A 26,572-nucleotide genomic window follows, 5' to 3' on the forward strand; every position below is an offset into this window, starting at 1 on the left:
CAGCACAGTGCTGTGAGACAGCCTGAGAGCTTTCAAGACTTATCCAGTCCAAAGCTGGGAGATGGTGGATGTAATGGCAGATTTTGTGCTTCATTTACAATGAAGCACATGATCCGCCATTACAACTTCACAGAAAAACATTGCTGTCTCACTATGCTGCTAAGATCCAAAGTCTCCCATCACCTCCTAGTTGGGAGTATCTGTGTAATACCCGGTAGGATTCCTTTTATGAGAGTAAGTCACATGAAAACTGACCTGCGTCACTCAGACCTAAAGAACTTCATACTTGGAATGCTGATCTAAGTGACATTTCTCAAGACACAACTCTTCCTGCACCACACTGGTTACATTTTTATTCACTCATGATGATCACTTTCTCTAGTGTGGAAAGATGTTTTATCCTTGGCGGAATGGGATATTAGCAGAAATGAGGAGAAGAGTGAACAGGGCTAGGAGAAATTTCCAGAGGGTACGGAGAAGAATAAGTGAACAAATGGAGGATTTAAAGAGGCAATACCAACAAATAAGATGGGAATATGTTGGTAGAATTCAAAAAGAGAAGAGAGAAGCATGGCGAAACTATGTAAAAGAGGAAATGAATAAGAACGTATGGGGATTACCATACAAATTATTATATTATTTGATAGAATGAAAATTGATCAAGTTTATGGTACTATTAAAATAGAAAATCAGAGTACAAGGGACTGGGAGTCCATGCGTGGTTTGCTCTCCTCATTGTTTCCTATAGATTAAATAAGTTTGGATAGTAGAGAACAAAGACAGATCAGGAAATTAAATGATGAATATGTGGGGGAGCAGGAATTTAAAGGTTAATTACGGAGGAAGAATTGAAGATAGCATTGGAGAAAGTTAAGATAAAGAAAGTACCAGGCAGAAATGGATTGCTACCTGAAGTGATAAAGAAGTTTGGTTTGAAATTTGGAAAGAAATTGGTAGAGTTATATAATGTGTGCTTAAATGAGAAAATCTTTCCTAGTTGTTGGAAGGAGGCATACATGAAAATATTATTAAAGAATAGAGAAAAAGAGAGGACGGATCCTGGATCATATAGACCAGTGGCATTATTAACGGTTATCACAAATGTTTTTGATGAATAGATTGGAGGAATATTACGAGAGTAATGGAGTGAGCGGCCGTAGGAAGTTTGGCTTTCGGAGGAGCAGATCTACTGAAGATGCTGTGGTTGAAATGGTGTCATATGTACAAGAGACTTCAGAAAATTATGTCCTGGGTATATTTCTTGATTTAGGGGGGCATTTGATTGTATGTAGTGGCCAAGCTTTCTAGCAAGGATGAGAAAAATGAAGTGTACTGGGCAGTTCTATGGAGTTTTAAAAGATTATTTTGGCGCCTCCGTAGCCAGGTGGGAAGGAGCAGCAGTGCGTAGCACACACTTCTTGATTAGACCAGGGTTCGAGCCCATCACCACCAAATACGGAGGATGTGGAAAGGTCAGGGAATGACCACCGCATATTCCCGGAGCAATATGGCCTTAGTTGCTAATGCTCCTAAAAACCAAATAACAAACAAACAACAAAAGATTATTTTAAAGATAGGAAAGTTACAATTGTAACAAAATATGGGAAAGTTACTCAGGAAGTAACAAGAGGTGCTCCACAAGGTTCAATCATAGGTCCCTATAGTTGGAATATTGTATTGGATGATCTACTGGTTCAAGAGTGGGTAGGATGTGAACTGGTAGCATATCCTGATGATTTGTTAATAATGGTGGTGGTGGGAAAGTCTAGAAAAGAATTGGAGGAGAGAATTAAGAGGGCTATGGGACAACTGGAGAAATGGGCTGAGGTCCATAAAATGGAGATATCGATGAAAAAAACTCGTGGTTCTGCTCAAAGGGAAGATCAGTGAAAGACGGCCAACTGCAAAAATATTTGGTACGTCGATAGCATATGCCACCTTTGTCAAATATCTAGGAGTTTATGTGTATGAAAGGATGATTTTTTTGCCTCACATGCAGAAATTAAAAGATAAAGTGAGGATGATTTATTTAAACATTAGGAAAGTCAGAAGGGTAGAATGGGGAGTGAAAGGCAAGTCCTTTATAAATGACCTTCTCTATTAATGTATATTTCTACCAATTGTGACGTATGCATGTGGGGCTTGGGGTCATAGAGTGACTAATAGCCATGTTAAAAGAAGTCTTATTTCAGCACAGATTTGCCCTTCTGGCAGTGACACGGTCCTGCAGAACCATTTCAAATGATGCACTGCAAGTTATTGCAGGAAAGGAAACCAGTGGATCTGATTATACTTGAAAGGATAATGGAATGTGCGATTAAGAATAATAAGAGAATAGAATTTATGGGAATAAAATCTCGTAGAGAAGAGAGTATGGAAGACACGATTTGAAAGTAGAAAAGAAAAGGTTACAACAAGATATAGATTGTATATGGCAGGAAAGATGGAGCGGTTCTCCTAAGGGGCATGTTAACTTTACCTTTCTGCCTGGGGAGAAAACTATGCAAAGAGATTTCGTCTTGGTCGGTCTAAGAATGTTCCAAACAATGTTAATAACTGGACATGTTTTAAAGAAAAGACTGGTAGAGCTTGGTGTAGAAGAAAATCCAATGTGTGTTTGTTTAATGGTAGAGGATACAGAGCATATTTTACGGCAGTGTGTAAGATATGATATACCAAGGAATATGTTAATTATGTAGATTAGCTCCAACTCATACACCTGGAGTGACTTGTTTAAGAGTAGAGAATGGAATTGCTGAGAAATTTCACTAGAGAAATAAACAGGATTAGACAATTGTGAAAATTTGTATATATGTAAAGTGTTTTTATGGAGTTGAGATTTAGTTGGAATTGGAATTTATTGATCTTATAGCTTATAGTTGTATAAAAAGGAAATGTTAAAAAAAAAGTATAAAATACAAAATACAATAATATATTGATGAATTTTATTGTTTAGAATTTTATATTGATTTTAGAGTTTATAGTTGTGTAAAAGAAAATGTAAAAAGTATAAAGTACAAAAATATATTGATGAATTTTAAATGTTTAGAGTTTTAATTTGGCTGGAACAAGAATCACAATTTATAGAAGTTTGCCTTTGAAGTTTAAAGTTTAATTGAGCTCTAGATAGTGGTTATCTGCCTCTTCGGGGCAAGGGCAGTAACATATCCTCAATGTTTGATTTATCATAAATAGGATATGATTAAGGATCAAAAGATTAAAATTGATAGGATAGAGCAGTGGTGGCCAACAAATCGATCGTGACAAATTTTAAATATATATAAAAATAGATTAGTGAAATGCACACAGTTACGTTGTGGAGAGTATAGCGCATGTGTTGAATTCTTATTTACTTTACTTAATATTAATGACTGGACAGTACTTATACTTAATTTAATAACCTTTGATTTAAAATTAATACAACGAAAAAGAGCAAAACATATTTTTATCAAGAGTGGTAACTAGAATACTTTTTTGTAATGATAAAAGAAAAATGTTGTTTGATTTGCAGTGGCTATACGCAAAAAAAAGGAAATTTAGAAAGGCACTTCATGCACTGATTTCTGCATATAAATATCAATTTTTGGCAATGGCTAAGGATTTCAAAAAAAAAAAAAAAAAAAAAAAAATCTGATCATTTTGAAAATATGCAAGATAATTTGCAAAAATATCCTTTTTTTGAATTTAATAGTGAGAAATATGTTTCTGAAATTGAGAAAGTTGTGGATGATTTTGAAACCATATTTCTTATCCATTTAATGTCGACTTAGATACAAAACAAATCGCTGAAATTTTTCACACAGAGGAAAGATTACTTGAAAATGAAATTATTACATTGCAAAACGATATTTTTCTTAAAGCCAGAAGAAGACTTTTGGAAATATGTTTGCCTAGAAAAGTACTCAAATGTAAAAAAATGCAGTGAACTTTTAAATTCCTGTTTTGGTTCCACATATCTATGTGAATCGGCGTTTTCATATTTGAAACAAACAAAGATAAAGAATCACTCTACTTACACACTTGCATACAGAAGATTCTTTACGGTTGACCTTAGCAGCTGCTGATAAGGCAGCCATAGCCGAGTGGTCAGCACGCAGGTGCATAAATACACGTGCCTTGAATGACCGGGGGCCTGTGGCTGCTAAATATGGTGTTTCTTGTATTCTGTCTTGTGAACTCTTCTGACTGTTTGGTCGTACCGGAGTATAAACAGAAAATTTAATTTATCACAGTATATCCCCGATTTTGAAAGCTTGACATATGAAATGAAGACACAAACTTCGCTTAAATTAAAGTTTTAAATACGTATGAATTTAAGATAAGAATTCTGAATTGTATTTAATTTTAAATTTTATAAACAATATTTTTCAATATGTGTTGATTAACTTTTTTAACCATGTACAATGAAATTCTTGAGATGGTAAATCATCGCACATTTTGAAGAAAAAAAAGTAGATCGCATCACAGATTAAGTTGGTCACCCCTGGGATAGAGGAATAAAGCATGGATGAGCTTATTGCTCAGGAAGTGCAGGTACAAGTAGGTGTTAGGATAGTATTGATGATGATGTCTCTTATGAGGGCTGTATACTGATTCCTGAGAGATTCTATAAGAATCTCTCAGTGCATCTACCTCATTTTGTGGCCAAGATTTTCTGGCTCTTTGAAAATTTATCCTCACCTGGTTCCCCTCTCTCCTGAGTATAGTCAGTTCAGGGCACCACCAGAGGACTGCCTGCTTCCTCGGTTTTTTCCGTGGGATAGTCAGGTTTGCTGTTTGTGTTAAAATGTTTGCCGTAGTCAGAGCTTGTTCGTCCGGGCTGCAGTTGCCTGATCTAGATCACTCATTCAGCTGCTGTATGTTCTGCAAATATTTTTGCAGAACATACAGCAGCTGATCTGCAAAAACAGTTTGCCTTTTTAAGGTTATACCTTTTGATATTTAACAAGGAGCGTTGGGTTGTTGTAATTGCCTGTTTAGTTTGAAGGTGATGACTCTGTGATCTGATGTGGTCCAGGTTGGCTTGACACACCAGTCTTTAATTTTATAGGCTATTGAATTGGTGGCAAGAGTGACCTCAGTATCACTCTCCCACATGGTACTGCTAAAAGTTGGTAAGTTATTAGGTTGATTTATCACTTGAAAGGGTGAGGTGGCTATAAAATCTGATGATACCTGGCCATTGTGTGTGCCTGCTCTGTCTTCTGTACAGCTATGCTTTAAGGCTGACCGGCAGTTGACAACAAAATGCCGGTTGTGAGCCCAGGGGTTCACATCTGGTGAGTATGGGCTTGGCACACCCAGGGTCTGAGCTGATATCAACATTCTTCTCTTTCTTGATTTTCTTCTACTTCTCTCTCTCTCTCTCTCAGGGTAATTCAGAAATTTTTTTTTCTTTTGGCTGGTGCATCATAAGCCTTAGACTTCCTTGTACCATATGGCTAATAATAATAATCAGCGCATGCGCCCACACACACACACACACACACACACACACACCACTATGATATTTGCTGTAGGTAGCAGGTCTGTGACTGCTTGTAAATATTCTATGGTAGCATATCTTCACCAGGTCTGGAATAAAGTGAGGTAACATAGAACTGTGTCACAGCACTATGATGTGAGCACACATTGCCACTGGGAAGCAGAGGTGACCCACCTGAGGTGTATTCTATGATTTTGTAGCTTCTTGGATATCCTTGAACCCTATTCATATGTGTGTATGGTTCTTGGAGTACCAAGATGTCTATGTCATTTTCTTCTAATTTGAGCTTGATCTGATCTACAACAGCTCTTGCTTTTTGAGCATTCAGTTGGACGAGATTTATAACCCTAGTCACATTTATATTTTCAATCTGGCCCATAATTGGTCCTAGTTGTATTAGCTTTACCATTTTTTTTATAGCAAGGGAATTTTTCATCCCTGATGCTGTGTGCATAGTCAGTTAGCCATACTGCCTTGCAGGTTGCACATTTTGGCTGCTGAGACTTATTTTTGCACCTTTTGTAATCATGGCCAGTGACTGCACAGTGACCACAGACAGGTTCTTTTTGACTGCAAACCCTGGCAGTATGTCTCCATACTTATGACATTTAAAACATTTTTGTATGGGGACATGTTCCCTGAATTTATGGCTGGTCCAGTCAGCATAGATTCTCTGTTGTTCCTGTAGTGCCTTCCATATTTTAGGTGTCATTTCTGCTATTATGTTAAATAATCCATTTCTTTTGCTTTTGTTCCTCTTTTTAGAAGGAATTCGGCTGCAAATTCATCTATTGTCATTATTCTACTGAAGTTTTTATAGTATATATCGATAATTAGGTCTTTTTCTAATGTTGCCTCTGGTACATCAAAAATTAAGATGAAGATTTTTTCCTTTTGGCTTTTCTGTTTTAAGCCCAAGTTTTGTGACTTCAGGTATTGCCTCTACCTTTTTTAAATCCTCTTTATTTGCTACTTCCAGTAGCTCCCCATTTTCTTTCACTTTTCTCATACTGTTAATTTTTATGTCCTTTAAGTAGGGCTTTAGTTATGTCATCACTGTTAGTCACGGCGCCCAGCATGCACATACGTATCATATGCAAATGGTTGTATAGAATACTGTGTATGCTTTCAGCTGATATTTTCAACATCTTTTCCAGTTACCTTACTGTGGGTTTTGTGGTAATAGCAGTGGTTGGAGCTCCAGGTCCACTGCTGATTTTTGTGATTGAATTATGCCCATCTTTAAACATTTTGAACTACATGTGGAAGTATAGTTTCACCATAAGCCTCTTAACATTTCTTATGCTTCATGAGATAGAAACAAAATTTGAGAGCAGCATGCTGTTACTCATGTGTCATGCCCATTGCTACATAGGCAAAACTGAACAGGCACAAACTTGACCCAACCACCAAGGACCCACTATGCGCACGAGTCAGTTGCTATGTGACGTAGCTTGGTTTGGCCTTAAATTCCACAGCTAAGCTAGATATAGCAAGCAGAACAGTTGTTGATGAAAAATTATCATTCTTTTTTTGAACAGCTGTCATATATATCACTCATTTGGTGAGATTTGAGTGTCATCAGTAAGTGGAGGAATTTCTAAAGATCTCTTCAATCAAGGCTATAGTTTGTGTGGGAGAATTGCGACACTATATTCACCTATTTGTCCTATTTTATCTGGGTGTTCTCTTTTTAGCAGTGAACACGAGTCAGCTGTTACTTAAGTTAAAAAAACAAGAATAAAATTTTTATTAAGTTAAGAACAGTTTGACAACTTTTTTTTAGCTTATTAAAAATTTTATTCTTGTTCCAACATATTTAAAATGGAACTTGGTAATGCTTTCAGTTATGTTATCTGTTTTATATAATAAAATAGGCAAATAGTTTTTGAGGTAGTAAACTTAAATTTTCTTCTATGCTGGTATGAACACCACATTAGAAGAGTTTACAACCTTTCTTTTTTTCTTTTTCTTTTTTTTTATTGAATACGATCATATCCATATTTAGTATTCATGTGGGCTCACACAGAACTCAACTCAAATGCATGTGCTACTGTACTTCTTCACTTAACCACTCTGTTACATTAGGTTTACTATAGCATATCAGAATTTTTTTTTGTTTTACTCTTGTTTTGTACTCAGTTTTTGAACCTAATCTTTCATATGTTTCTTTTCATGTACCAGTAACTCAGAATGTCTTATAATGGGGGACTTTCCAGATATTGACTGGACCGTGTGGGTTGGTCACTCACAACATAGCCAGATTTTTGTTGATTTATTGGATGATTGAGACCCTTCATGCATTAAAAATCTGCAGATTAAAAAAAAAAAAAAAAAAAACCTATTAAGTGGCAGTAATCACAATGTATTGCTGTGGGATTCACTTAAAGTTGTAACTACTGTCAAGCAAACTATAAATGCAAGGTGACTTCAGTGGTCTCAGACAGCTTGTAAATTCTGTGCCGTGGGACCAACTGGTGAAGTTACCAACAGCCAATTCTAAATGAGAGTTATTTGGGGATGTTATCATAGAAGCCACTAGCCTTTTTATATGAACTAAGAGAAAGAGTTCAAGGCATAGACCTAAATTGATGTCAGATAAACTGATGAGGCTCATGGAAGCTAAGAAAAATTTATGGGATGCATATTTATTATCAGGCAATACAGGTGCTTGCAGTAGACATAAAGTAGTCTGCAAACTGGCATAAATTCAATTTGAGGAAGAATGATTGCAGGCTGGATATGTAAATTTGTCTTCAGTCTCAGAGTGATTGATTGTTGGGATAAATCATTAAAGGGAGTGGATAAATGAAATGGAAAGTTTGGGTTGCGTTTTTTTTGTTTGTTTGTTTTTTTATTATTATTGGCTCTATAAGCTTGCTTTCTTATCACTTGCCACTATTAATTAATTAAAAAAAAAAAATTCTAGAGCTAACTTTGATCTCTTCCACTGAACCCCTACCAGTATTATAAGAAACAAATACACTGATCCCTAAGAGACTCATTTGCCACACCACACCATTACATCCTAATGAATGCCTATTCCTGACAATCCTTGAATCCTGTTCTTAAGACAACCCTTAATTCATCTTAGCATTTTCCTTTTAGTTCCAATTTTTTCCAGTTTACGCAAATTTCCATTCTGGCCATATGAAAACCTTTACTGAAATCTAAATCAAGGAGTCTAAAAATTATTGATTTCAAAAACATTTTGTTCAGTCAGAGTACATAGATTTAAAAATACAATATAATTTTCTGGATAATAATGTTAGAAATCTTATCACTTGCCTCATTTAGTTTAAGTCTCAGATTTTTAGATCTCCACATAAGTTGCTTTATATAATAAAAAAAAATAATAATAAAAATATTAAATCCTGCAACCACCATATTTTATATAAGATAGCAGTGATGTAGCAGTATTGAATGGTGCTAGCTCTCGAAAAAATACCATATTATTATTGTATTATATATTATGTGTTTAATTATAGGGTATAACAATGAAGTCCAACTTAGGTTACCTAAATACTTGGCCTTATGGCTCTATAGGTATACTTTTACTCCGAATACCTATATTCCATATTCTTATTAAATTTCATTTGTCATTTGATCCCCTGGGTATATCGTTCAATAAATACTGTAATATAAGTTTTATAGACTGATGTAATGTTTAATTAATATCTTGATGGCATTAATCTGATGTGACACTCTTTTTCCAATTCTCTATTTTTTCTACATTTTTAACACTTTTTTTTTTTTTTTTTTTTTTTTATTTGGTAGTTGTTGGCGCATCGGCTTCTGTGGCCATATTGCACCTCCCAAGGTTTTTGCAGTACTTTGATCCAAGCCCGAGACGGGAATCGAACCCGCGACCTTTGAGTTGCCGGGCAGGTACTTTACCCACTCGGCTAGCCCGGTCGGCATTTTTAACACTAATTTCATATATGTTTATATATACAGTCTGTCCTCGTATAGCACGATAGTTGCGTTCCTAGAAACTCTCGTGCAATGCGCAATCGTGCAATATAAACAACAGACCCTATGGGAAAAGTAGGTGCCGACCACCCAAGATTGAACACACATTTGGAACCAAAACATTACCAAACAATAAATAATCGGGTAATTTTAATCGTTATAAAATACGTTAAGTATTTTATAACGATTAAAATACGTAATAAAAATATTATAATAAAGTATTTTTAGTATTTTTTAATACTAAAAAAGTATTTTTTACAGATAAAATACGTATTTTATTCGTAAAAAATTTATTATATTAAATAAAATAGTCCTAATAAAATACTTACGTATTTTATAATACGTAAGTATAAATTATAATACGTAAGTCGTAATAAAATATTGCTAATGCTTTTGCTTCTATCGTAAGCAGACTTGTTTTTTGTTTGATTTTTCTATCCAAACAGATGACAGCCGTTCCATCTCTTCCAATTCTTGTGTCTTAATCTAATGGATTTTAATTACACTTTGAGTTGTTCCTGCTATGAAAGTTGTTTTTATTTTCTCTGCATTCTTTATAATTCTCGGCGTTGCCTGATTTAGGCCTATAGCACGTGCAATATCACATGGCCTTTCATTTCACTCAAAGCGTTTCACAATTTTTCTCTATCGACAGAGGTGGACAGAAGCCTTACAGGGGAAACCACGGTGGGCCGGAGGCCTGTGTGATTTTGGCCATAAACCATAGTATGAAGCCACTATAAATTTTCCCGGGTAAGAATTTTTGATCCAGTCCGCCTCTGTTTATCGATATTGCTTTTTTTTTCTCTCTCTCTGAATCTGCAGTGTCTTCGCCAGGACGCTTCCTTTTCACACCTTTTAAGTATTTTACTCATTTTTAGGGAATAAAGCACAATTACAAAACGAGGAGGCACGCTTGATACACATAAACAAAGCTGTGCGCGTGTAGCAACTGAATAAACAACACCGTAAAGGCCGAGTACACTATTAACACCTCACATTTTACTAAAGCACATTTCTGGGGGTTACTACCATAAAACAATAAAAACAATTTCCAGTTGCGTTTCTGCTAGTGGAATCTGTTATAAACTGGTAGTAAACTCCATCTAATTGCATTTGCTATTATATCGATAACTGGAATTGTGTTGGTTTTTACGTTATTATGGTGAAATGTGTTTCCCCTTCACTGATATAAAACACATAAATACATTTTCAGAATCTTCTTCATTCCTATCGTGTTGCGTTCAGTTGGGGTGATTCCGCGTTCGACTGCCATTTCTTGTAAACACAGAGGCGAATCGTGTATAAGCGAATTCGGTTCGTGTTATATAAGATAACGTTCCCCTATTTATAAAATCGTGTATGATCGAATTCGTGTAATGTAAACATGTGTTATACGAGGACCGACTGTATAACGAATACATTGTACAGAATTGTATTCATTGTATATTTAAATGTATATCTGTGCATGTATGCCACTTACTTGCTGAATCCTCCGGTCATTGACTGGAGGTCTACAAGCAACTGGCAGACATGTACGGATATACATTTAAAACTGCATAACAGAGCCTTCTGAGCCTTAGCTCATATGTCCTGCATCAAACTTCTTATAAAAAAAAAAAAAAAAAACCTCTAACAATAGAAATAATAAAACTCAATAAATGCAATTTTAAATAAGCAAAAATTAATATGGTATGAATGCCTGATCATTCAGCTCTACACGTATTGCTACTCTAGCCACTCTGCAATTTATTGCACTGCTTTTATCTTTTTTTTTTTTTTTTTTTAATATTTTAATATCAACACTTATTATGTCCATACCAATAATAATTTAAAAAAAAAAAAAAAATCCCCACCCAAAATTTTGTACTTATTGACACCTCACCTTTTTAATTTCATGGTAAATGGGCATGCAGCTTCCTGTGTTTCAACCCCAAAAATATATAGACAGGGTAAATGTGTCATGCTAAACACAAGCGTAAAGTGAGAGAGAACTTGTTCAGAGCTCACCAACCACTGAGTGTGAAGCAAGTGAAAACATAAGTGTTGTGAAGTTTTAATTTATTACCTAATAATTGTATTTCAACGAATCAATTATATAAACATATGCAAGTGAAAAGAAACCAGAATGAAAACAATAATGACATTATGCCAAAATTTGGTAATGCCTCTTGGAACAAAGCACCCACTCTGGAAAGCCCTGCTGACCTAGTGAAGCCACACTTACTAACTTAAATTGGTGTCTAATTTATACAGTCTAACAGTAAATTCATCAATCTCTTTATCTTTTTCTAATTTCACTTAACTTTTTGTTCGGTTATCTAACTCCAACTGTTAATCATCAAATTAGACTCCATTATTATATAACTGGTCTTCAACAGAAGACTGATCGGAAGGAGCAACCTTGCTCATCATTCTTAATCATGCACTCACTTACTAGTCAGCCTATGAGCAAATTGTTTCCCTTTGTCATACAAAAACATCTGGAGGGTATTGCAGGATCTCCCAAGATTGTGAAGAGACTGCAATCAGGAGACTTACTAGTAGGAACCACAGACATTGAGAATCTATTACAACCTACAAGCCTTGCTGGAATTCCAGTAAAAATATCTCCTCATGCAACCCTAAATTCATCTAAGGGTGTGATATCCAGTTGGGACCTATTAAATGTCACAGAGGAAGAAATAAAACAAGAGCTACAGAGACAACATGTACTTCAAACAAGACGAATAATGATCAAAAAAGATAAATCAACCAACCAGAAATATTATTCTCACCTTTAATACACCCAACTTGCCCTTCTCCATAAAAGCAGGTTATTTGCTTTTCTGCATCTGCCCTTATATTCCAAACCCTTTAAGATGTTATAAATGCCAAAAGTATGGCCACTCACAAACTATATGCAGAGGAGTTCCTGTCTGCCCCAATTGTATGTCCTCACATACAAAGTGACTGTACAGCTACAAAAATGACCTGCCCAAATTGCAAAAGTGACCATCCTGCATATTCTAAGACATGTGGAAAGTGGAAAACCGAGAAAAAAAATAGTAAAATACAAGGTTGAGAACAAAGTCAGTTACCAAGAAGCAAGAAAACTAGTTGCACCTACTATAACCAAAAATATGACCTATGCCAATGCTGTAAAAAAGTATCAAGCAGTCTCCACTCAAACTGAATTTCTGATTGGGTTAGAAATGCCCTTTCTGAGCAACAACAAAGTGTATGCACAAAACAATCCAAGTTTTCCGACCAGGCAAATAATACTCCCCTGACAATACCAGCACCATCTCCTCCTCCAATGATAGAAACCATATCGCATAGTACAAACTCAAATGTAATGAAAAATATTCAGGACAAAACTGTGGACACAGCTGGCACATCTGTACAGGAAGATCCCCTTTTAGAAATCTATGCAAAAGAAGAAATGGACACTGGCTGGTCAGTTTTCTCCAAAAAAAGATAAACCAAAATTCGAATGCCATAAGCCAGTCACCTTCAAAAAGCAGTCGATCAATTAAACACAAATAATGCCTTGTATTTTACAGTGGAACTACAGAGGCTTTCATTGCAACACAGTTGATATCCATTATCTAATTAACCAAAATTTTCCAGTTGCCCTTTGTCTTCAGGAAACTTACCTAACCTCGCAAATTTCTCCTTCGATAAAGAACTATTGCCTTTATCGAAGAGATCGTAATATAGCAAATGCTGCCCATGGTGGTGTAGCAATCCTGATAAATTCAAAGATTCCAACTAAACAGGCGCCTCCGTAGCCATGTGGGAAGGAGCAGCAGTGCGTAGCACATGCTTCTTGATTAGACCGGGGCTCGAGCCCATCACCACCAAATACGGAGGGTGCGGAAAGGTCAGGGAATGACAACCGCATATTGTCGGAGCAATATGGCCTTAGTTGCTAATGCTCCTAAAAGCCAAACAACAACAAAAACAAACCACTCCAACTAAACATATTCCACTTCAAACTGAAATAGAAGCTGTTGCTGTTCATATAACTCTCCTTATTTCAATAGCACTTGTCTCAATCTACCTACCACCAAACCACACTTACTCTTTAAAAGATCTTAATCTCTTCATACAGATACCTCCACCTCTCTGTATATTAGGAGATTTTAACTGGCACCACCCCTTATTGGGTGATCCTAAACTAGATAGACATGGTTGACTCACTGAAAGCTTTCTAGAGTCACAAAACCTCACCATATTCAATACTGATGCACGCACTCACATACAGCTCCCAGCTGGACACACCTCAGCAATAGATTTCTCCATTTGTTCTCCTGTACTGGTCCCGACCATGGAGTGGTACATTATAAATGATCCTATGGGCAGTGACCACTTTCCCATTGTATGCAACTTTTTAATAGCACAGACTCCTTCAACCAAACTTTGCAGGAAATGGAAATTTATCCGAGCAAATTGGGCCAAATTTCGGTTATCATTCTCTCTTGATGAGGAAAAATTCCAGCTCCAGAATATTGATAATGTAACAGATTACATCATATCACATCTTCTAAAAGTGGCCAAGGACACAATTCCATTATCAAATCCCCCTGTCGAAAGCATTAGAATTACTGGTGGAATGAGGAATGCACAAAAGCAAAGAAAGCAAAAATTAAGGCCTGGAATTTATTTCAGCAATGTCCAACCAGAACCAACCCCATTAATTATAAGAAGTTAAGGGCAAAAGCATCCTATATTTGTTACAAAGACAAGCGAAGAAAGAACCCTGGACCTGTTTTGCATCAAGCTTTAACAGAAACTGATCCCAAAATAATATGGAAAAGATCAGACAGTTATCTGGGAAGTTTCTTACCATACCTTCTCCAATCCTCTCCTGGAATGGGCAAGATCTATCCAGTCCCTTACATATTGCTAATGCTTTGGGCAAAACATTTGCTGAAATCTCAGCAGCATCATCCCGACAAATTAAAAACACTAGAGAAAAGTATGCTATTAACTTTCAGACTGCCCCTTTTCTTCCATATAACAAACCTCTGCAATATTCTGGACTTTTGCATGCCATTAGAACAGCTCACAGTGGTGCTGCAAGGCCAGATGGGATTTATTATGTCATGCTAAAACATCTTGATGACAAAGCTTTGCACCTGCTCCTAGTTTTTTACAATCGTATATTTTTAGAAAATGTTTTTCCAGCTTCTTGGTATCACTCTACTGTTTTGGCATTCCTAAAGCCTGGGAAAGCTCCAACCAACTCCCATAGCTATAGACCAATATCTCTCTCAAGCTGCCTGAGAAAAATCCTAGAAAAAAATTGTCCACAGAAGACTCGTCTGGATCACTGAATCAGAACATCTAATGAGCCATAATCAGTATGACTTTCATCAAAATAGGTCATGCTTGGATCTTATGGTCAAGGCTGAATTCGATATTCGAAATGTTTTTGTTAAACATGAACATCTTGTAATGGTTTCAATAGATATAGAGAAGGCTTTTGACACCACCTGGCAGCATGGCATACTTAGTGATCTTTTCCCTCTTGGTCTGCAAGGCAACCTTCCTATATTTGTTCACAACTTCCTACATACTAGATTGTTTCAAGTTCAATACCAACATGTCCTCTCTGCAACCTTCATGCAGGAAGGTGTTCCATAGGGATCCGTACTGAATGCCACTCTTTTTGCTCTTAGAATAGATTCTATCACCAAACATCTTTCAAATACAATTGAGACCTACCTTTATACAGATGACCTTTCCATGTCCTACCATTCCCAAAACATGAGGTCTATTAAACGGCAGCTTCAGATATCACTTAATAAAATACAACAGTGGGCCGGCATCAATGGCTATTGACTCTCGCAGCAGAAAACAGTTGCTATCCATTTTTGTAGACAACGCAAACTTCATCCGGATCCTGAACTTCAAATTTCTAATATCTCCATCCCACTCACTAATAACATCAGATTTCTAGGATTAATCCTTGATAACAAGTTAAATTTTATAGACCATATTAAAAATGTATGTACTTCCTGTCTAAAAAAGATAAACATACTCAGAGCTTTATCCTCCCAAACATGGGGTGCAGATCGTACCCCTCTGCTTCAGCTATATCGGGCATTAATCAGATCCCATATTGATTATGTAGCTCCCATCTATGATTCAGCCAGATTGAGTGCATTGCACTGGCTTGATCCAATTCAACACAGTGCTTTGAGGCTTGCACTTGGTGCTTTCAGAACATCACCAGCACATAGTCTCTACATTGATGCCCATGAGCCCCCACTAACTTTATGTAGGAAAACACTATTATTGAAGTATGCTGTCAAGATACAAAGTTGTGCCATGCATCCCATTCAGTCATACATGTTCAATTCACCATTAGAAAACCTCTTCAGAAATAAACCTAGCATGGTAAAGCCAGCTGGTCTTCGCCTTCTTGAGCTGATGCAAGTTTGGAATGTTTTCATCCATTCCATACGACAGGCAATAACTTGTACTCAACCACCATATGTTCCACCTCCTATACCAATGTGTAACACTTACCTCTGTCAGTGGGGAAAGAACATTTTACAAACATCAAATATCAAACAACTTCATGAAGCTCTCACACAAATATATATTGATTTTTCTCCAATTTATACAGATGGCTCTAAATTTAATTCAAATGTTGGCTACAGTGTTCCCAAATACCAATATTTCAGCATCCCTTTCATCTGAATTCAGTATCTTCTCAGCTGAATTATATGCAATTAAACTAGATTTACAAAATCGCTGTTCTGACTTCTGCTTTAAAATCTGTTATTTACAGTGATTTCCTCATCTTAATCATGGTTTTATGTAATTCCTCAGGTAAAGTTCACCCTGTTCTAGAAGAAATAAGAAGCATATTATTAAAAATTGAAGAAGGCCTTCAACTGGTCACCTTCTGTTGGATTCCTGCACATTCCGGTATTTTGGGCAATGAACTGGCTGATAAAGCTGCAAAAAATCCAACAACCGTAGACTTAACTAATATCCCTGTTCTGCCTTCAAACTATGCATTAACCATTCAGTCTGCATGCCTGTCAGAATGGGCAACAATATGGCATTCTCAAACTAATAATAAATTCTTTCAATTGAAATTCTTTCAATCCAAAAATTTGGTACTCCAGTGTCCACACATCAAGACAAGAGGAACTAGTCCTTTCAGAGGCAAGAATAGGCCATACTGATCTCCCAGTGTACACTTTGTAATATAAATCTAACTATTAAACACATTCTCATTGACTGCCCCTACTATAAACAAGATACAGCTTCAACCCTGCTATCACTTCTCAATCTTGGTAAACCAATAACACACTAGTAAGGCTTTTGTGGATTCATTAGATGATTGTTTTCTACATCATTATGTTAAGGAGGCAACTAGAGGGAGTAATACTCTTGATCTGATTATCAGTAGTGATTCCTCATGCATTAAGAATCTGCAGATAAAGGAACCACTAGGTAAAGCTGTGATCACAGTGTGCTGAAGTGGGATTTACTCAAAGAAGGAACTACCATCAGGGGTAAAGGGAAGGGTTTTGCTTTCATAAAGGCGACTACGGTGGTCTGAGACAGTACTTAAATTCTATACGGTGGGACCAACTGATGATGTTACCAACAGCAAATTCAAAATGGGAGGCATTCAAAGAATTAACCTTGAAAGCTACTAGGTTTTACATACCAACTAAGAAATATTATTCAAGGTTTAGGCCTAAATGGATGTCACATGAACTAATGAGACATGTGGCAGAGAAGAAAAATGCATGGGATACATATAAATTAATGGGTGACATGGAAGCCTATGATAGATATAAGCTGGTCTGTAACCAATCACAAAGGAGATTAGGCAGGCAAAGGCAGATTATGAGAAATCTTTGGCAAAGTATGCAAAGAAAAATAGCAAACAGTTCTTTACTTATGTAAACTCTAGAAGGAAAGGGATGAATCAGATAGATTGGTCCACTGGGTATTGGTGGTTCAACTGTTGTAGCTTATGCACCATCAAACCCTCATATCAACTATAACTGGTCTTCAATTCCTCACACTAACTTAATGGATTACTACCTAAATACCTTTATCAGAATTGGACCACTTCATATGCCAGATTACTTCTAGTTCAGTTTGTATATGTAATCTTTTACTGCTCCATCCTAAACCACTATCCTCTGATTCTGAACATGAAACCACACTGAATGCTTCACTTGCAGGTCATTACTGACTACAGCACAGCATACATGAGTAATGAACAAGATAATCCATTGCACTACCATCAAATGTCATACCATTTCAACTCCTTTTCACCATGCAGCAGCACTATAAGTGAAGTTATTTATTTTTATTTTTATTGTTTTTTTCTGATAATTAGCATCTTCTATCAGTTTCAAGCTCAGCAAATTAGGGGATAATGACACAAGTATACAAAAGATTAACCACTTTTCCTTTCAAACTGCAACTAATTTGTGCAACCCTTTTAATCTTTGAAAATGTCTTCATAATTTTATCTCTTACACACACACACACACACACACACACACACACACACACACACACACACACACACATGATGTATTCATTATTCGTGCTACGATTTATCATAATCCATAGATACAGTACTTTTTTTTTTTTTTTTTTTTTTTGGCAGGGAATGAACTGGAACACTTCATTCTTACATTTGGTGATCTAAAGTCCCATTTATCATCATAACTCCTGATTTATTATTTGTGTACATGATCATTTTATCTTTACACCAGAATGTTAAATTTTCAATTGACAATCTCATGCTGCTTATAATGAAGTAGTCACCATTTCAAAAGATCATTGCAGGAACAAAATATCAACAGTCATTAACTTGTCCCAGGAATTCATCCAGGGCACACCTCCATAAAAAAATTTGGGCAGAGCCTCAGTGACAATCCTTATTTCCCTCCTTGATTATTTGTTCAAAGCTAGTCTTGAACAACCACTGCCTTTTTGGCTGATTAAGTAGAGTTTTTTTGATTTTCTAGGCAATCATCTTGTTTACGGAGTTGGATTGTGGTGGGGGTTCGGTGTATTTTTAACAACATCAGGCAGTATTTAACTACTTATAGACATTAGTTTATTTTGACAGATGGAACATTAGTTTATTTAGTTTGACAGGTGGAACATTAGTTTATGACAGACATTAGTTTATTTTGACAGGTCATAATTTTTTTAACTAATGGTCAGTTAATTGTTTGCCTATGCTACAGCATAGCATAAATACTTAAAATTGTTATCTGGCTATAATTTAAAATCCTGATGCTTAGTCTGGGGACCTTAATTAATGAGAATGACCTTACTGTTCTGTGTGTTGGGGTTTGAACCTGTGGAAATATAATTAAACTTAAAAGCTTAAAACAAGTGATTTTTGGAAATTGTAGTGGGGACTGTATTATGATTGAATTTTGATTAATAAGTATAGTAAACCCTCAATTTAACCTTACTAATGGGGGGGGTGCATGTTTTATTGTTCTTAATGTAAAAAAAAGCTTTAGTACTGTATAATTTTATATTATATAGTATTGTATAATATAAAATTATGTTGCAATTTGGATTTTAATTTACGGATATCTTTTTTTTTTTTATGGTGTAAATTTCATAAACACGTGCTACTGGGATGCCTTGTTCTAATTTCTCAATTAGCTCTAATTTCTGTGCCACATTTAAGTTCACACACTTTCTTTTAACTCCTCTGTAACTTGATGCCATTTTAAATTGTAAGGATTGCAAAATTATTTAATAAATAAAGTCAATTCTGAAATCAAAGAAACACTCTGTAGACGAACTGACCACACGATCGCTTGAGACCGAAACAAAGCGAGTCGGTAGACCTGCAGTTTAGTGCCCCAAGTCACGTTCAGCTCGCAAGTCACCGCCTGCTGTTATATGTAATCTAGGAAAACAGCTATTTGAACATGTTTTCAGAAAGACAAAAAACAATTTCCTGAACTTGATTATAAAAATAAAAGTAGGCAATTATCAAAACAATAATGGAAATCGGTAATTATTATTAATTTTTAATTAATAATAACACTGAAGTTTTGTATAACCTAAAACAAGATAATATAGTCGAGATTAATATGTACATTACTGTATTATTATTTGTCCAGTCCAAGGATCACAGCCAATCAGAGCTTCTTCAGAGTGACCTAGATAGACTTCAGGAATGGTCAGAAAAATGGCAGCTATGCTTTAATTCAGCAAAGTGTAAGGTATTGCACCCGGGGAACAGTAACCCCAAAATAACTTATACACTTGGTGGAGTTGAACTGAAGCCAGTAGTGGAGGAAAGGGGCATGAAGTTCTCCAAGCATTGTAGACTGGTTGCAAGGAAGGCCCATGGTGTCCTATCGATGATTTATCGAACACTTTCTAGTAGAGATAAGGATGTCATAATTCCATTATACAAGGCTGTTGTAGACTACACTTGGAGTACTACATTCAAGTAAGGAGACCACACCTAAAGAAAGACATTGCGCTTGTTTAAAGGGTCGAAAGACAAGTAACTCGCATGGTGAGATCGGCAAAAGTGTGTCCATGTGAGGAAAGACTTCGAATATGTGGGTTGTAGAGCTTGGAAACTAGGCACCTTAGAAGAGATTTCATTGAGGTGTTTAAGGCTCTGAGAGTCATAAGTAAAATGAATGAGGACGAAATTTTCATGGTTATAAATTATTCTAGAACTAGAGGTCATAATTTAAGTTACATGGGAAGATGTTTAGACTGGATTGCAGGAAATTTTATTTTTGTCAATGAGTTATAAATTACTGGAATAAGTTACCTACATGGGTGATAGAGGCTGGCAGTTTGGGAAGTGCATAGGTTGTCTATTTGCTTTTCTCTTATTTAATTTTTTTTTTTAATTTTCTTATTTTTTTTTTATTTATTTATTTTATTATTTTTTGTTTATTTATTTATTTTATTTTATTTTTTTTGGCTGGTGCAGCATAAGCCATAGGCTTCCTTGCACCATGTGGCCATTACTAATACTAATCTGGAAAGTTTGGCTTTGAAATTGGGAGTAGATAATGAATGTTTGAAAGAGAAATAATGTTTAGAGGGACTAACTGAATACATTGCAGTAATTACAGGTTTGAGGTGTATTGGCAAGCTATACAGTGAGGTTGTTAAAAATGGTGTTAAGGAAAATTGGAAGGATGACCTAACTAATTATGACAGCCATGCAAATAATGGGCTTAGAAATAATGTTAGTTCTAATAATGTACTTCTGATGAGGCCTGATTCTAACTTAAGTCTAACATGAATGTAGAAAAAGCAGTCTCTAAAATCATAGAAAATTTGCTTAAAAGGATACAAATTAGGCGGATGCGAAGACTACCTGACAAGGGTATTGAAATTGAAACTGATTCTGACAAGGAGCTTGAAGATATTAGGACAAATGATCTCATAAAGAAATTGCGATTGAATATCGTAAGCCTAAGAAACCTGGTTTAAAAATAATATTATATGGTATAATTAAGGATATAAATAAAGACCTACTTAATGAGTTATATGAAAGAAACCTAATACATATGGGTCTATGCAGAGATGATATCAGTGATCAGGTGAAAATCCATTTTTCTAATGAAAACAAAAACAAAAAATGGAAGTAACTGGATATTGGAAATATCCTGTAGCATTAAAAAGTTTCTTGATAAAAAAACATGGATCTTTATTGGATTGATGTCCTACAGGTTTAAGGAAATTCATTTGGTTACCATTTGTTATAATTGTCAGAGGTACAGGCACACTTCTAAGGCTTGTAGAAGTGATAGGCTGGTTTGCAGTCATTTTGGTGTAACAGGTTATAATTTTAAATTCTGTAAAAATAAAAACACCTCTGTGTTGTTCCAATTTTAGTGCAAAAAAATAGGTCTGCCGATCATTTGGTTAGAGATAAGAAGTGTCCTGAATACATATTTGCACTGAAAGTTACTAAGGAAAGAATGTATTCTGCGCTTTATGGTAATGAGCAATAGCACTCTTACCCATAGAAATAACTTGTATGGCAATCTCAAGTGATCCAAATGAATGCGCAGCATGCAAGATCTGTGACAGTTGAACTAAGATTAGTTTGTGAATGTGAAAGAATTGACAGTGTTTAGGAACCTTACCAACTAACTGGATATCCCAACTCTTAGAATTGTCTCAAAGAAGTGTGACAAACTAAGGGCTACTATACTAATTTTGAACTCTGTCTGGTTGTCAAAGGAATCAAATCTGGTTGTGACCAGATTTGATTCCTTATGTACATCACATGCAGTCTGTGTTGGTATTTAAGCTAGTTGGGGACAATTTTTCATTATATCTATGTACTGTCAGCCTGATGCGGACCTTCATTGCTCTCTTAGCTATTTGGAAGAGGCGTTATTCAGATTGAAAGGCAGAAAAGTGATTATCTGTCTGCATTCAAATGCTAAAAATCTTTTATGACATTCTAGATTTGTGGATGCCAGAGGCAGGTTATTGGAAGAGTTGATATCCTCATCTAAACATGCTTGGTGTGACTTCATTAATTAACAATATCCTAGTCAAAAACAAAAATATTATTGCTAAAGGGGACCTACCTGTTCATAGAGAACTTCATGTGCTGATTGGTTGTGAAAGTTCGAGTGAAAGCAAGTAATACTTGCTTTCTCACAATGTTTTTCAATTGAGATACTTTTTTTTTTAATTCTAAATTATATGCACCTTTCTTAAAAGTTTAAAATCCGTAGCCGAGTGGGCAAGAGCGGGAGTGCAGTAGCACACGCTACTTTGAGTAGACCGGGGTTCAAGCCCCTGACTGCTGAATACGGTCGATCTGCCAACCCGCACTGGACCGGCATGGTAGATTATGGTCCATTTCCCTCAGCATAAATTGTTGAGGAAGCTTCCATCCTGCAGTGGGTTGATAATGGCTGCACTTTACATTTTATACATATCAAAATATTTAATTGTGAATTTAGCTTAAATTCTCAAAAGTCCATCTTAGATTTGACACCCATATTCATTTTCTATCTGAAAAGGTTGCAAAATTTGTTAACATGATAGCAAGAATTACTAGGAAAGATTGGGGTTATTAGATGTAGGGCACTATCTCTTATGACTGTGTTTTCCTTCCTAGTGTTTCTTATGGTATCTCAGCTTGGATAGACTGTGTTAATTTTAAAAATAATATAAGAAAACTGTATTCCATTCAGGGGATGGTGCTCCTGAAGATGGCTCTAGTTTGTAGAACTGTCTCCACTGATGTGCTACAGATTGTCACAAAGGAAATGCCAATTGACCTCTTTCTGATTTACAGAGTAATAACTTTCAACGTTCGGCGTGAAACTCCTTTATTATTCGTGATCTTGAGTTGGATTTGGCTAATGATCCTAAGAATGAGGCCAAGCAAATCTTAGATATCTTAATGGCTCTTTGGAATCATAGATGGGCTAACTCAAATTAAAAAAAAGTAACTCGTAGGTTCTTTCTCTCTGTTGTTGATGTTCCAAAAAAAAAAAATGGTTTGTGCCTAATCTACAAACTACATTTTTGTTAACCGGTCATGGCTCATTTTTAGAAAAACTAAATCAGTTTGGTGTTTTGGAAAGGTTGCAGTGTCACTGCACTGCTCTGGAGAATGGAGTCATGTTTTATATTATTGTCACGAGTACTGGGATACTTGGTGGCAGTGATCACAGTGTGAGGTGGGATTTACTCAAAGAGGTAACTACCATCAGGGGTAAAGGGAAGGGTTTTTGCTTTCATCCAGCCGACCGGGCTAGCCGGGTAGGTAAAGTGCCTGCCTGGCAACCCAAAGGTCGCGGGTTCGAATCCCGCCTTGGGCTTGGATCAAAGTACTGCAAAAACCTTGGGAGGTGCATTATGGCCACAGAAGCCAATGCGCCAACAACTACCCAAAAAAAAAAAAAAAAAAAAGCTTTCATCCATAGCAGAGTGGTCAGGAGCGGGAGTGCAGTAGCACATGCTCTTTGAGTAGACAGGGGTTCAAGCCCCTGACTGCTGAATACGGTCAATCTGCCAACCCGCACTGGACCAGCGTGGCAGATTATGGTCCATTTCCCTCAGCATGAATTGTTGAGGAGGCTTCCATCCTGCAGTGGGTTGATAATGGCTGCACTTTACCTGTTTTTTACTGGGATCTCAGAAATGAATTTTTTTTTCTAGTCCCAATCTTGCTCACATGACTGAGGGCGATGAGTCTCAATTAAGACTGAGGAAGATTTTCAGGCTTTTCAAAAATTTTCCAAGGAATTATTCCAGGGAAGATTAGTGCTGCTTGAACTCGAGAAAAGAACAGTAGAAGACTTAGACTATTGACATGAATTCTGTGTAACAGTTAAAGATGCTGAAATAAACAGTATAATTGACCTGGTAGTTAATGATCATTGTGTTCCTTTGTAAACAGGCTAATCTTATTGGACAATTTATGTAGTTACTTGTGACCATATTGTTGTCTTCATCTCACGTTGACTTTGTAAGATCAGTGGCCCCTTGCCCCACATTTGGTCTTATTCATGTTATATGTCTCATTGTGCCATGTGCTTGTCCTATGATTCCTTGTGCTGCAATTTATATTTCTGTATATATATCATATGAATCTATATATAATATATATGTATATAGCATAATTGCCAGTTTCTGGCTAGGGGCCGCATGCTAATAAAAATTTAAAAAAATGAATGAATGCCCTTTTGGCTGTGAAAGAAAAAGTATATATATTTCCTTTGAACAACTTGTTCTTCTTAACCATTACATAATACTACACCACCAAAAGTTATAAAAGGCCCCACAAAACTCCACGAATAATATAATTTAATTTGTTGCTTGTACAGGAACTTCGGGGATATCAAATATTTAACTAGTGCCCAGTGTTGCATTTCATAGATTCTCTTCTATGCCTTTTAAGTGGCTCCATCTATTGCTCAGAATTTTAAATTGTGTGTGAAGTAGTCAAAATACCTGTATGAGTAATATTAACCAAAAAAATGGAGTTCTGCATTGTTATTATGCAGAAATAGGATAAACCAGGCTTCCTGCACATAGTAAATACTGTAGCAGGAAGGGTTATTTCATTAGTATATATTACGGTTGACAACCATCACACATTTCCTTGGAAATGTGTGATGGTTGTCAACCGTAATATATACTAATGGTCAAATGGATGCATAGGCTTTCTCCTTGATAATATGTTAATATTGAGAGAAATGGGGGGGGGGGGGTTGTATGCTATTTACTTCATCCATAAGGTAACATACTATGTGAGAACAGAGTCGAGATAAATGTGTCCTAGAAATACTCTAGTCTCAAGAGAAATTCTGGTATTGATATTGTCAGAAATAGCTTGTAGTGTAAAAACCTTTGTGCAGTTCCAGACTACAAAATCATTATTGTGAGGTATTGAGAAAAAAACTGGATGAGATTGCATCAATTGTGTTAATGTTCATTGCTCATTGTATGCATTGCATCTTGAATAGTGAAATGACTTTCAGTGATTCTTTAGAATCCGTTTTGTATTTTATTCATATGTGTTATTTTATAAAGAAATTTAATATATGAAAAAAGTTTTAGAATTATATAGGCTGCTAAACATTTGTTATTCCTAATTTTTAGGCAAAATAAAGCACAGTGACTGCTGCTTTTCTTTTACTCGTTTCATAAATCTTTCCCCAGAAGAGTTGTCAAGAATAGTCCTTAATGGACTTCTAGTAAGGTAGTAATTTCTCTTTTAAATAATTTAGGTCATGCAGTTAAATACATATTTATTTCTTAGATTAGCAATTCTCAACCTGGGGTGTGGGGGTCCTGGAAGGATATTATGGTGTTTATGATGCACCATAATAAATTATAAATACCAAACTGAACCTCAGACAGAAGAAAGGAACTAACCTTGTTAATGGTTGAGAAATGCTGATCTTAGTTTGTTTATTATTTTAAAGGAACTGCAAAGTATTTCTTGTTGTTGTCATTTTATGTTAGTATCTTATTTAATCTTGGGACATCCATTTTTACAACTTATTCTAAACATTAATATAAAGAATATTATGTTGTTGAAGAAGCAGTAATTGAAGAGGTTGAAGTTTTTTTATCACTGACTTTCAGAAATAATCACCTATTTCCACCCCTAACTTTAGGCTGTTCAGGGTTACTGTAGCTATAACTTGTAATCATCACAATGACAACCCCTCCTAAGAAGCACCACACAGATTATCAAGAATTCGTTTTAAACTATGTTAACAAAATGTGTTTATAAAGTTACCCCATTAAAAAAAAACAAATACAAAAAAATTAGGAACTAAATAACATGACCTCATGTGGGCTTGTCATGCAAAATTCAAATTGAAAATCATGTTCATAAGTGTACAATGTCCTGCCGGAGAGTTAATTATAAGCATTAGCATTAGAAGAGGCATATGATCAAGAAAGCAAGCTTATATAGATCAACCAAAAAAAATTCCAAAAGTTTGTCATTTATTATTTTACTATTATTTTCAAACAACTGTGAAGAAGTATTAAAAATACATCCAATTATAAAAAGGCCAGAAAAACCAACACTTGCTAAGATAATGGTAATTGTGATTGGTCTTAAATAATGCTGCTAGAAACAATAAAAATCCACACTTTACAATCCAAATTTTTTTAAAATCCAGCACATATTCCAATCTGTAAATATTTAGAAAACAACCCTGCACTTGTATTTATATCAGTGATACCAGTCTTTAAGAATGCATGGAAAAAGATGACATTTCTTTATTTTATTCACAGCTCCAAAAGGAAAATTTTATAAAACTGAATGCTAGTTAGTAAACTTGCAATTCAGTTTTGCAACCTATTTTTAATAATCAAGTAAGTGTGTTACATCACTGATATGCGACAATTTTAAACAATGTTCTGGTGTGCCCATTAGGCCTTTAGGGGGGGGGGGGGATATTGTTTGTTTGTTCAGTGAGGTAACTTAGCATAATCTGCTCTTGCAAGTTACAACTACGTGGCTGATCATCTGAGATCAAAAAGAGATTGAAAATTCTCAGTGTGAGTTGAGTACATTTGGAAAAATCTGTCATTAAATGTATAGATAATTGTTTTCATAAGCAGCAACTTTACTGATGA

The 26,572-nt window shown here is 35.7% G+C and overlaps 1 protein-coding gene across 1 annotated transcript in view; it reads left to right on the forward strand.

Moving 5' to 3' along the window:
• The window catches only part of Ino80 (chromatin-remodeling ATPase INO80), a 672,466-nt gene that overhangs the window by 413,678 nt on the left and 232,216 nt on the right, over positions 1-26,572 (forward strand). The window contains exon 24 of the mRNA XM_090376565.1: positions 25,076-25,175. Within this exon, the coding sequence (XP_090232691.1) occupies positions 25,076-25,175 (100 nt within the window). The remainder of the gene's footprint in view (positions 1-25,075; positions 25,176-26,572) is intronic.

Source organism: Mastigoproctus giganteus, chromosome 6 (assembly GCF_048544385.1).
Source record: "Mastigoproctus giganteus isolate SK-2022 chromosome 6, ASM4854438v1, whole genome shotgun sequence".
Classification (NCBI taxonomy): Eukaryota; Metazoa; Arthropoda; class Arachnida; order Uropygi; family Thelyphonidae; genus Mastigoproctus; species Mastigoproctus giganteus.